The 12,193-nt window shown below is 47.0% G+C and overlaps 1 protein-coding gene across 5 annotated transcripts; it reads left to right on the top strand.

Moving 5' to 3' along the window:
- The first annotated feature begins 18 nt into the window (after nt 1–18).
- LOC149310209 (uncharacterized) lies at nt 19–11,864 on the top strand. 5 transcript variants are annotated; one of them, XM_089533923.1, is made up of 4 exons: nt 19–608; nt 6,845–6,957; nt 8,951–9,077; nt 9,736–11,864. In XM_089533923.1, exons 2-4 carry the CDS (start codon nt 6,880–6,882, stop codon nt 11,055–11,057), a joined length of 1,527 nt encoding a protein of 508 aa, XP_089390049.1. In that variant the 5' UTR covers nt 19–608; nt 6,845–6,879; the 3' UTR covers nt 11,058–11,864. The 5 variants fall into 5 exon arrangements, with proteins under 5 accessions (XP_089390049.1, XP_089390048.1, XP_089390050.1 ...); XM_089533922.1 differs by lacking the exon at nt 19–608 and adding an exon at nt 2,160–2,255; XM_089533921.1 differs by lacking the exon at nt 19–608 and adding an exon at nt 4,017–4,549.
- The last annotated feature ends 329 nt before the right edge of the window (nt 11,865–12,193 follow it).

Genomic DNA, 12,193 nt, shown 5'->3' on the forward strand with positions numbered 1-12,193 from the left:
CCCCTGAAAAGGGGGGGGGGGGAGGGGAGTCTTCTGGTTGTAATAAATGCCCCTGAGAGAACATTTGGGGGCAACACTTTAAGGAGCTTATCACTTTACACTCTTAAAACGGGGCTAGGTCATTTTAAATAAGGTCCCTGCTTCCTCCTTTGGACTTGTAGTTTAGTGAGGCTTAAAAGCTCTCTGGCTTAATATTCTAAATGCCCCTTCCTAAACTACAAATCCCAAAATGCAGCAGGAGGCAGGGACTGCATTGAGCCCTGTTTTAAGAGCATAAAGCAATGAGCTAGTTAGACTGATAAGAGCTATTTAAAAAAACATTATATAATAAATAATAGATCCTAATAATAATATTATAACTGAGAGCCAATGGGAGTGTTGGATTAGGACTCTGGAGATCAGGGTTCGAAACCTGGCTCAACCATGGAAACCTACCAGGTGACCACCTTGGGCAAGTCACACACTCTCAGCCTCAGAGAAGGGCAATGGCAAACTGCCTCTGGAGAAACTTGCCAAGAAAACCTTGTAATAGGTTTGCCCTAGGGTCACCATAAGGCAAACCTTGAGACACGACTTGAGGGCACACAACAACAACAACAACAGAAATGGTAACTGAATGAGTGTATTGTTATTGTTGTTATTAATATTTCTACTCCACCTTTTTCTGGTTTGGAACTCAAAGGGGGTTACAACTACACTTGTCTGTCCATATTTACTAGGCTTAGGGGCACAGGGCCCCTGTGAATATGGAAAAATCTCAAATAACAAAAACAACATGTTTTTACTCGAGAGGACACCTCTCTAGGAATCTCTAGGTCCTCCAGGGCAACTCTGTGGCCAACGTCCGACAGACACTGGCCATAGAACTGCGCTGGAGGAGCTACAAAGGACTAGTATTCTCTCTAGGAATCTCTAGGTCCTCCAAGGCAACTCTGTGGCCAACGTCCGACAGACACTGGCCATAGAACTGTGCTGGAGGAGCTACAAAGGACTAGTAGAGTATTCTCTCTAGGAATCTCTAGGTCCTCCAAGGCAACTCTGTGGTCAACCTCCGACAAACACTGATCATAGAACTGAGCTGGAGGACCTACAAAGGCCTAGTAGAGTGTTCTCTCTAGGAATCTCTGGGTCCTCCAGGGCAACTCTGTGGTCAATGCCCAATAGACACTGGCCATAGGACTGCAATGGAGGAGCTACAAAGGCCTAGTAGAGTATCCTCTCTAGGAATCTCTAGGTCTAGGGATGCCATATCCCGCCAGTAGGTGGGACAAACCCACTTTTGGTGTCCTGGCCCCGGTCCGGTTTTGCGCCAAAGGCGGGACTGCCCCGCCCACGGCCACCCACCTCCTCCTCCTCCGCCTCCTCCTTCTAGCCGTGCGCGGGTGCTCATGCAGCCGGCAGGCCCTCAGCCACCGCCTCCTCCTCCTCCTCCTCCTCTGGCTCCGCCTCCGCCTCCCGGGCCCAAGGCAAGTGCCTAGCGCGGTCACACGGAGGAGGAGGTGGATGGCTGCCTGCCTGCTGCCTTGGTGCGCGGATGGGGGGAGCATGCCAAGCCAGGCAGGCACCTCCACCTCCTCCTCTGCCTCCGCCTGCCGGGGCCAAGCCAAGCACCCAGCGCAGTAGCGCAAAATCACGCGAGGCGGAGGCAGAAGAGGAGGCGGAGGTGCCTGCCTGGCTTGGCACGCTTCCTCCCGCCCGCGCGCCAAGGCAGCAGGCAGGCAGCCACCCACCGCCTCCTCTGCCTTGCGCGCCTCCGTGCGACCGCGCTAGGCACTTCCTTGGGCTCGGGAGGCGGAGGCAGAGGAGGAGGCTGAGGCGGAGGTGGGTGGCTGCCTGCCTGCTGCCTTGGCGCGCGGGCAGGGGGGAGCGCGCCAAGGCAGCCACCCACCTCCTCCTCCGCATGGGCCCGGGAGGTAGAGGAGGAGGAGGGAGGACTCAATCTGGTGACTTTCACACCAAAATGGGTACTTTTCTGAGCCTTTGGTGTGATTTTGGTGATTGGTTTTAATGGTAATTTTGAGAGTTGAAATAAGTATTTGGTGAGAGATGGGGGGGAATTTGGTGAGTTTTGGCCAAACGTTTGGGGAATTATCTTCGAGGCTTCTTGGCAACACTGGAGGAAGGAGGGAGGGAGGGAGGAAGGATGGAGGAGGAGGGAGGAAGGAAGGAGGAAGAAGAGGAGGAAGAGGAAGAGGATAGCAATGATGATGATGATGATGATGATGAAATGAGCCAGCTTCTGAGGCACAACCAATGTAAGTTGCTCTGATTTTTACAAACTCATGTGCAGTGGAAAAAAACCAAAGTCCCTTGGCCAAGTACACACTTCTGAGAAGTACACTTGGTGCAAGAACTGTGAAACCACCTTGACATGTTCAATATGCACAGCCATGTGAAGCCATGTTCAGTGTGAAACCCAAAGAGTTTGGTTATGCGATAAGTCTCTGAAATATGCAAGAGATTGCCATCTTAAGTAAAGCCATGTTCAATGCCCAAATGTGCTGTTTGGAATGGGGGGAGGGGGGGTTGGCCAGAAAGGGAAGTCCATTTCTGCCATCTGTCTAGGAATAATGCCCAAATGTCCTCCATTTTGATCATGCCTAAGAAACATGCATTTAGATTAACATTTTTAAAAAATCATCAATTTTTTTCGCATGCCCTCCATTTTAAAAAAGTGTGTCCTACATTTGAAAATGTTGCCCTATATTATTTAATTATTTAATTATTTATTTTTTGGGCTCCCCCCACCCCCCCGTTGTCTGGGGGACACCAACCCGGCCCCCAGCTCAAAAAGGTTGCCTACCCCTGAGGTGATATGATAGCCCTGTTTATATATTTGAAGGGATGTCATATTGAGGAGGGAGCAAGCTTGTTTTCTGCTGCTCCAGAGAACAGGACCTGGAACAATGGATGCAAGCTCCAGGAAAGGAGATTCCAGCTCAACATTAGGAGGAACTTCCTGACAGTAAGGGCTGTTTGACTGTAGAACACACTCCTTCCTCGGAGTGTAGTGGAGTCTCCTTCCCTGGAGGTCTTTAAGCAGAAGCTGGATGGCCATCTGTTGGGGATGCTTTGATTGAGAGTTCCTGCATGGCAGAAGAAGGGGGTTGGACTGGATCAGGGCCCATCCACTCTCTTCCAACTCTATGATTCTATGATTCTATGATTCTAGAGCAGTGGTCCCCAAACTGTGCCCTTTAAGGGATTTTGGACTTCAGCTCCCAGAATCCCAAGCTATTGGCCAACATGGCTGAGGATTCTGGGAGCTGAAGTCCAAGATCTCTTAAAGGGCACAGTTTGGGGACCAGTGTTTTAAGAGATGGTGGGAGTGGGATGAAGCTCACTGGGAGGAGAAAGAAAACGCCCCAGCAATTTTTTTTAAATTAAAATATCATTTTTTTTAACTTTGAAATTTAAATCAAAAATCAAATTTCAATCTTTTAAAAATTTAAAATTAAGTGATATATATATATATATATATATATATATATATAAAATTTTCTTCAGAAACATCACATTTTAACCAAATCTTCACTATACAGTATATATGTAAATACGTTCAGGTTGTAGATATGCTACTGTAGTTTGACAGTCTCAATTTAATTTTGCTAGTTGTTTAAGTCAGAACTATTAGCATTACCTGCAGTGGTAGACACGGGAATTATAGAATCTTCAGTCATGCTTCATTGCATGACTGAGGACTGCAGTGGTATATACGGGAATTACGATTTAGAGTCTGTGCAGACCGGCCATTAAGGCCAGCCTGGGGGCGGAATCGGGGCGCATGCCCTGACTCCACCCCCAGCCTGGTGTGATGCTGTGGCCGCACGACATGCTGGGTGGCATTACGGCGCTCCTCTGGTGCTGTGCCTACATGATGCAGTGGAAAAGCCACTGTGCCAGCAGCTATGGTGCCCTTTCCATGGCACAGAAAGGACCTGTGTTTTGTGGCTCCTTTTTGCGCTGCAAAAAGGCAAGACTGGAGCTGTGGCATGCGGTTGCTGCAGCCATGATCTGACCCTAAAAGGATTGGTTTGTATAGCTCCCTAAGTGCAAAAAAGCATGACTGAGGATTCTCTATGGTGTGAGGAAGCGGTCAATGGCTTGGGGATGACCCCAAGAGTGACCGCACCGGGTGACCCCAACCCTAGGGACACCACTGCAGGATAACTTTGTAAAAGCTGCAAATACTTACAAAGCGTTTGCTAAAGAGTTACTAAATGCTACTTATTTATTAAGCACCTGTGAAATTTATTAAGCACTTAATAATTACATTTATTTAAAGCAAATGTTTGCTTGGAAAATAGAGAAGTGCAGTTTATAGAGTGGCCGCCAGATGGCGTCCTGGAGCCCCAAATGGCATCCTTTTGCAGCCTAAGGGTTATCCAAACCAGGGATCTCCATTCTTAGAGACCAAAGGAAATGACGTAAGGGAGGAACCATAGAGAGTGTGTGCCTGGAGGGGCGGCTGGAGGAGCAACCATAGAGTCCCTGGACAAAGGGAGATTGGATCAGAAGGAACACACCTCCCTCTCCCCCTTCCCTGGAGGCAAGGAGGGGCTGCAGGGGAATCTGGGGGGGGGGGCAATGGGGGCCTTTTGGGGGGGGATGAATGGGGGAGTCATGGGGTGCTTTGCAATGGGGGGCATGAAAAAGGAGGGGGCAATGCATGCAATTGGTGGGGAGGAAGAGAAAGACAGAAGATGGGAGGAGAGACTACCCAAAAAATCCAGGGGTGCAAAAGAGACACACACACCCCAATAATTAGAGGGGGGTCACCAGGGGAAATGGAGAAGGACATTATTATTGTTGTTGTTGTTGTTGTTGTTGTTTTCCTTCTCCATCTCTCTTGGATTCAAAGGCCACCCCTTTTGTAAACCACTTTGTTTCAATTTTGGAAAAAAGCAGGATATCAATATAAATATAATAATAATTTTATTATTATTATATTCATATCTTGTTTTTTCCCCAAAACTGAAACAAAGTGGTTTACAAGGGGGGAGGGGCTTTTAATGCAGGACAGATAGAGAAGGAAATTAATAAATAATAATAATAATAATAATAATAATAATAATAGTTTCTCCATCTGTGGTGGATTAAAAAGCCATTCCCCTTGAAAGCTAGGGAAAAAGCAGGATGTAAATATAATGCTGTAACCTTGATCTCCTGCTTCCTTTTCCAAAGTTGGAACTCAAAGCAGCTTACATTTTAAAAAAATACAGTTATTAAAAATACAATTAGAAACAGTGGAAAAGATTAAAAATAGAATTAATTTTTTAAATCCTCAGCCAAAGATAGGAAATGCATATGTGCAAATGACACCCCCCCCCAATTGTGGAGGTTTCCCTCCAATTTGGGGGCTTGCTCAGGGGGTCAGCATGATGTTCAGGAAGCCTCAGGCGGTGTGTCTCCCCGTGCATTTCCTCCCGCCATGATGCCCATCATCCCCATTGTGGGGTTTGGCAAAGGGGCGGCATGGCTGTCAGGGCAGTGGGGTGCAGGGGGGGGGGGGCAATGCAAAGCTGGGGGCCATTGTTTTGCTCACAAGCAAATGTGGACAGATGGAATGGATCTGTGACAACTGATGTGTTTAAAAATCCCAGAGGTTATCTGACTAGGCTTACACTCATCCCTCCACATTTGTGGCTTTGATTATTCATGGATTTTATTAATATGTTCTCTCTATGAATATCTAGATCCTCCGGTGCAGCTCTGTGGTTAACTTTAACCAAAGGTCGCCCTAAAGAACCTAGAGATTCCTAGAGAGAACACTCCACTTGACAGTTGTAGCGCAACTCCAGCGCAACTCTATGGTCAATGCCTGGCAGAGGTTGACCATAGACTTGCACTGGAGGACCTAGAGATTCCCAGAGAGAACACTCCACCAGGCATCTGTAGCTCCTCCAGCGCAATTCTATGGCCAATGTTTGGCAGATGTTGACCACAGAGTTGCGCTGGAGGACCTAGAGATTCCTAGAGAGGGGTTCTCTCAGGTGAAAACATAGTATTTTAGTTATTTGTGGTTTTTCTACATTCACAAGGGTCTTGCACTCCTAACTCCAGCTGATGTGGAGGGACGAGTGTATAGCCACATGTCACAATAATAGTATTTTGTATTTATTATTATTATTATTATTATTATTATTATTACACAGTTTTAATAATAGAATTAGTACTTTTACCTGTATCTGTCCTATGGAATCTTAACAATTTGTAATTTGGTGGGGTACAGTTGGCCCTCCACATTTGTGGCGTTGACTTTTGAGGATTTGATTGTTTGTAGATTTCAGGAATATGTTCTCTCTAGGAATCTTTAGGTCTTCCATGGAAATTTTGCTGGAAGTTGACCATAGAGTTTTGCTGGAGGAGCTAGCGATTACTAGCGAAAACACTGCTCTAGGCGTTTGTGGGTCCTCCAGCTTTATTCTGTGGTCAACATCTGGCAGATTTTGACCATAGAGTTGCACTCAGGTGTTCCCTTGGATTAAAAAAGTATTGGAATTTACACACAAAATGGAATCAAAGTGCAATAACTGTGCTGTGTGGATTCAGCATAGGGCTCCTTTCCATTGTGTGACACTCCCAATTGTGGTAGAATTCAAAGATATAGCCGTGTTGGTCTGTAGAATCTTTCTTTCAGTTAGTCTCAAAGGTGCGACAAGAGATCTCTATATACTCCTAATTGTGTCCATCTGCTCTCCAGCATTGGTACCTAAGCGTGGGTCTTCTCCTCTCAGAAGAACTTTGGATATGATGAGACAGGAAGCCCATTCTGGGCAGTTGGGAAGCATTTTTCAAATGGTTTAAATTGCTAAGGATTGTTTTCTTTCCTAATTCCCTCTAGATACCTTAAGACCCCCAAAACAGTCAACAGCCTGAATGCTTCTTGTTGAGCCTCTGGCCCAGATTCACCTTTTGCCCTGGCTTGGCACAATGGCAGAAGACCTTCCAACTCAGGTGAGACACTGAGGTTCTTCCCTGGAGAGGTTGGCAGAGAATCCTGCCGTTTTGGAAGGCTTGGGAAAAGGAAATGCAAAGTGGATCTGAGCTTTTACATTTTTTAATTTCATTCCATTTACACTCACAAAAATAAAAGAACCCACAAATGAAAACAACAGCAACAACAAAGACATAACAGGGTTAGAATACCATATATAATCAAGTATAAGTCGACCTCATATATAAGTCAAGGGCAGGTTTTGGGGCCAAAATTATGGATTTTGCTATAACCCGTGGATGAGTCAAGGGTAAAAGCTAAGGGCATGTAACAAAATTTCTAAAGGATGAAGCAAAAGAAAACGATGCCCAAGAACTTACAAAATTCCAGGAGGCATAACTATTTGTGTTCACACGAAAGGCTGTCTGGATGAGAGAGTCGAAGGGAGACGTTATATTCAGGCCTTTCACTAGAGACTGGTTCCCTTTTTATAATTAGAATTAAAATACAGTACTTAAACTGACCTGTGGATAAATCGATTTTGGTTTTTGGGGCCAATTTGTTTACTAAAATGTCTAGACGTATACATGAGTTTATACAGTAGTAAGTCTGTTTCAATAATGAAGTGGGGGAAAGCATCAGGAATCATTGCCATTCATACGACACGATAGAAATATCAAGTACATATTATTTTTGCTGCTTCCTTTGTTTCTTTCTGGGTGTTCAATCTGCCGATCCATCCTTCCCTCTCTTTATTTATATCCTACCTTTCTCCCAGGCTGAGATTCAAGGCAGTGGTACCTCTTTCCAGAACTTCAGCTGGTGTTTTGGAAAATGATATACAGGATTTCTGGAATTTTAAAAAAAAATGTTTATTAATTTAAAAAGACAGACAATAATTCAACAAATATTTCAAACAACAATCAACGTCATCAATTAGTCATAGCACTTCCATCCCAAAAGGAAGAAGGATTTCTGCATTTCTATGATACATTATCTTTCTGTCTTTCTCCTGTCTCGTATTTTGTTGTCATTGTGCTTTGTTCCCGACTTATGGCGACTCTAAGGTGAACCTATCCTGAGGAGGTTTGCCATTGCCACCCTCTGAGGCTGAGAGAGTGTCACCCAGAGGGCTCCATGGCCAAGTGGGGATTCAAACCCTGGTCTCCCAATGTCCTATTCCAAACTCAGTTGTCCAAATTCTGTTCAGTCGATTGCATTAAGCAAGTCTGGAACGTTCTGTTATGGAGCAATTCCAACCCTGCTTCTTCAGCAAGGAGAAATCTAATAAAACCTTTTACGTTATTTGTTCTGTCCAGGAAATATAGTCAATAGCCATCGTTTTCCTTGGGGATGTGTAATCGTGTTTGTCATAAGTAAAAGGAGAGAGGCTGTTTGCTGCTCCTCAAAAGTGCTCTGCGTCTGAGCGAACCAGCTCCTTCAAGGAGGGTGTGTACCCCTTTGACTCACCTGGGCAATCCAGGGCTACCTGTTTGGCAGGTAACTGGCTGGAGTCTGCCTGGATTGCCAGTTTCCTGTGGGACTCTTGCTTTGACTTGGTCTGCTCTTCTCAGTATGGGCTGTGGCCATCAAGTGGTGGTTGAAAGCCTTTCTATATCTTCCATCTTGAGAAGTCTAGGCTCCGTTTCCTATTTCTTGAGCCTGAGCTGCTCTGTCCTGGCTTAGAGCCTCAGCTTCTTATTGGGATGTTGCCTTCTGAAAGAGCTGCAGAACAAAGCAAACACTTGGAGATGTTTCCAGTCTGAATCTCTCTGTGGAACAGCACCAGCCATGTGGGACTCAGAGGAAAAGAGGTGACTGTCTGTTAGCTGGATTGGAAAGGAACCAAGGCCAGAGGTGAACATAGGCAGCAGGTAGCGCAGGTCGGGTTCAGCATTGGGATTGACACACATTATTGCTATTAGAGTGAATGTTTTATCTTAAAGCTTAAAGTCCAGAAAGCTTGTTCCGCTGTGCCTGGTTCTGAGCCTCTGCCGCTTGTGTCCATTGCAGGAGATGCTGACCTTTGAGGACGTGGCCGTCTCCTTCTCCCCGGAGGAGTGGGAGATGCTGAAAGACTGGCAGCGGGAGCTCCATTGGGAGGTGATGATGGAGAATTACAAGATGCTGATCTCGCTGGGTGAGTAGGACCCATTTACTTTTCTCGGCTGAAAGTTGTGTGTGTGTGTGTGTGTGTGTGTGTGTGTGTGTGCACATACATATGTGCCTTCAAGTCACCTATTGTATGGCAACGAGCTGGCTGTCTCCCATCACACACTGAGGAAGGAGGAGATGGGCAACACATGATTAAAACTTAAAGGAGCCCTGATGGTGCAGTGGGTAAATGCCAGTTCTGCAGCCGGTACTGCAGCCACAAGGTTGTGAGTTCAATCGAAGGGCTACAGGGTTCACTCAGCCTTGCATCCTTCTGTTGGTCGCTAAAATGAGTTCCCAGTTTGTTGGGGGCAATTAGCTTACCTGCCGTAAACCACTTAGAATCTACTTAAGTAGGGAGCTCTGGTGGCGTAGTGGTTAAATGCTGGTCCTGCAGCCACAATGTTCTGAGTTCGATCCCAGGCAGGGCTCCAGGGTTGGCTCCGTCCTTTCAGAAGTCGGCAATTAGAGGAGGAGGGCAATTAGCATACACATTGTAAACCACTTAGAGAATGCTTAGTTCACTGATAAGTAGTATAGAAATGTATTTGCTATTGCTATTGCTTAGTTCAGTATGAAACCATATAGAAATGCAAATGCTATTGCTATAAAACTTGACTTACCCTGGCTTCCTTGCATCCCAGGGAATGATCTCTACCTCCTTTCCTCTAACGGAATGTTCTGGAACACTATGGATGATGAAAGTACCCCTGTGGAACAACAGGCAAGTCCAGCGGATGGTACTTCATCCCATCTAATCCTTGAACAGCAAACAGACCCCGAGGATGAGTTTGTGCCCCAGCGGCAGCAGGAGAAGCAGCAGCAGCTCCCCATCCTAGAAGTGGCCATCCCTGCTGGGGGTCCCTATCCCTGTCCCCTTTGCGAGCAGTTTTTCCGGGGGAAGAAGGAACTGGACCGACACCAGAGGAGCATCCATTTGGGGGACAAACCCCACGCCTGCGCAGAATGTGGGAAGGCATTCCGGGACAAGAGTGACCTCCGGGTCCACGAGAGAATCCACACAGGGGAGAAACCCTTTGCCTGCGATGTGTGCGGGAAGTCTTTCCGGGAGAAGAGCAAGCTCATCGTCCACCAGAGAATCCACACCGGGGAGAAACGCTGCATATGCCAGGAGTGCGGGAAAAGTTTCAGGGACAAGCATTACCTCAGGGACCACCAGAGAATCCATGCGGGAGAGCGGCCCTATCATTGCGAGGAGTGTGGCAGGACTTTCCGGACAAGGAGCCACTTTACTCTCCACCAGAGGATCCACACGGGAGTGAAGCCCTACGTTTGCAACGACTGTGGGAAAACCTTTGTGCAGAAAAGCAATCTCATGAGTCACCAGAGGATCCACACGGGAGAAAAACCCTTCCCTTGCGAGGAATGTGGGAAAACGTTCAGGGACAGGAAAACACTGCGGTACCACCGGAGGATCCACCTGGGTGAGAAGCCCTACCCGTGCCAGAACTGCGGGAAAACGTTTCGGGACAAGAGCAGCCTGACCGTCCATCAGAACATCCACACCGGAGAGAAGCCCTTCATATGCTGGGAGTGTGGGAGAAGCTTCCGGGAGAAAATGTACCTGAAAGACCATCAGAGGATCCACACCGGGGAGAAGCCCTTCCCTTGCCAAGAGTGCGGGAAGACCTTCCGGGCCAAGAGGACGCTGAAGTACCACGAGAGGATCCACACAGGAGAGAAACCCTTTGCCTGCCTGGACTGCGGGAAGACCTTCCGAGGGAAGAGCAGCCTGACCGTTCACCAGAGGATCCACACTGGAGAAAAGCCCTTCATGTGCTGGGTGTGCGGGAGGAGCTTCCGGGAGAAGGTCTACCTCAGAGAGCATCAGAAGACCCACCTGGAGGAGAAGCCCTATCCATGTGGCGACTGCGAGAAGAGCTTTGTCCACAAGAACCATTTGATGCGGCACCAGAAATTCCATGTGCCTTTCCCCCTGCAGTGACTATGGGGAGCGCTGTGAGAATAGTTTTGTGGGGGGAGGGTCCATGTGCAAAGATGTGGTCAGATGGATTCTCTGGTTTGTTTTCAACCTGCACAAAGGTTTCCTCAGATCTAGGTTGTATGTTGGGGCAAACAGAATTTGCACCCCGATTATAGGAACAGCTTCGCAGAATCTACTAACAAGTATGTGGTCAGGTGGGTTCTCCGATTTGTTTTCGGCTTGCCCCTCCAGTAGAAGTTTCCTCAGATCAAGGCTCTATGGTGGAATGAACAGAATTTGCACCCCATTGCAATGAATGACTGCAGGAAGGGTTATACGGCTTCAGAAAATCCACCCACAAAAATGTGGTCCTGTGGAGTGTGTTCAGTCTGCTGCTCCAGCACAAGAAGTGTCCTCAGATCTAGGCTCTGTATGTAAAGAATTTGCACTCTGCCACTGCAATGACTGTGGAGGCGTTTAGGGAGCTTCAGAGAACCCATATGGAAATAATAATAATAATAATAATAATAATGATGATGATGATGATTTTTATTTATATTTCCCACTTCTCCCAAGGATCAAAGCGGGATTACATCATTAAAATAACACAGTACAATTCCAGAAGAACCATCGCTAAAATACTAATACTGAATTATGCATTCCTATTAGTTGCTTAAAATCCAGTCATCAAATATTTCATTCAGTCTTATCCTGCTGGCTGCTACGTCAGGTGTACTGACAGTTGTCATCAGATGGCTTCTCTGGTGTGTGCCCAGCCTCCATGAGAGAATCTGTTTAGAAAGGTGGGATCCGGTGGGTTCTCTGGAGTGTTCCCAGCCTCCATGAGAGAATCTGTTTAGAAAGGTGGGATCCGGTGGGTTCTCTGGTGTGTTCCCAGCCTCCATGAGAGAATCTGTTTAGAAAGGTGGGATCCGGTGGGTTCTCTGGAGTGTTCCCAGCCTCCATGAGAGAAGCTGTTTAGAAAGGTGGGATCCGGTGGGTTCTCTGGTGTGTTCCCAGCCTCCATGAGAGAATCTGTTTAGAAAGGTGGGATCCGGTGGGTTCTCTGGAGTGTTCCCAGCCTCCATGAGAGAAGCTGTTTAGAAAGGTGGGATCCGGTGGGTTCTCTGGTGTGTTCCCAGCCTCCATGAGAGAAG

Source organism: Sceloporus occidentalis, unplaced genomic scaffold (assembly GCF_023333645.1).
Source record: "Sceloporus occidentalis isolate IW3139 unplaced genomic scaffold, rSceOcc1.0.p SCAF_7, whole genome shotgun sequence".
In the NCBI taxonomy this organism is placed as follows: domain Eukaryota; kingdom Metazoa; phylum Chordata; class Lepidosauria; order Squamata; family Phrynosomatidae; genus Sceloporus; species Sceloporus occidentalis.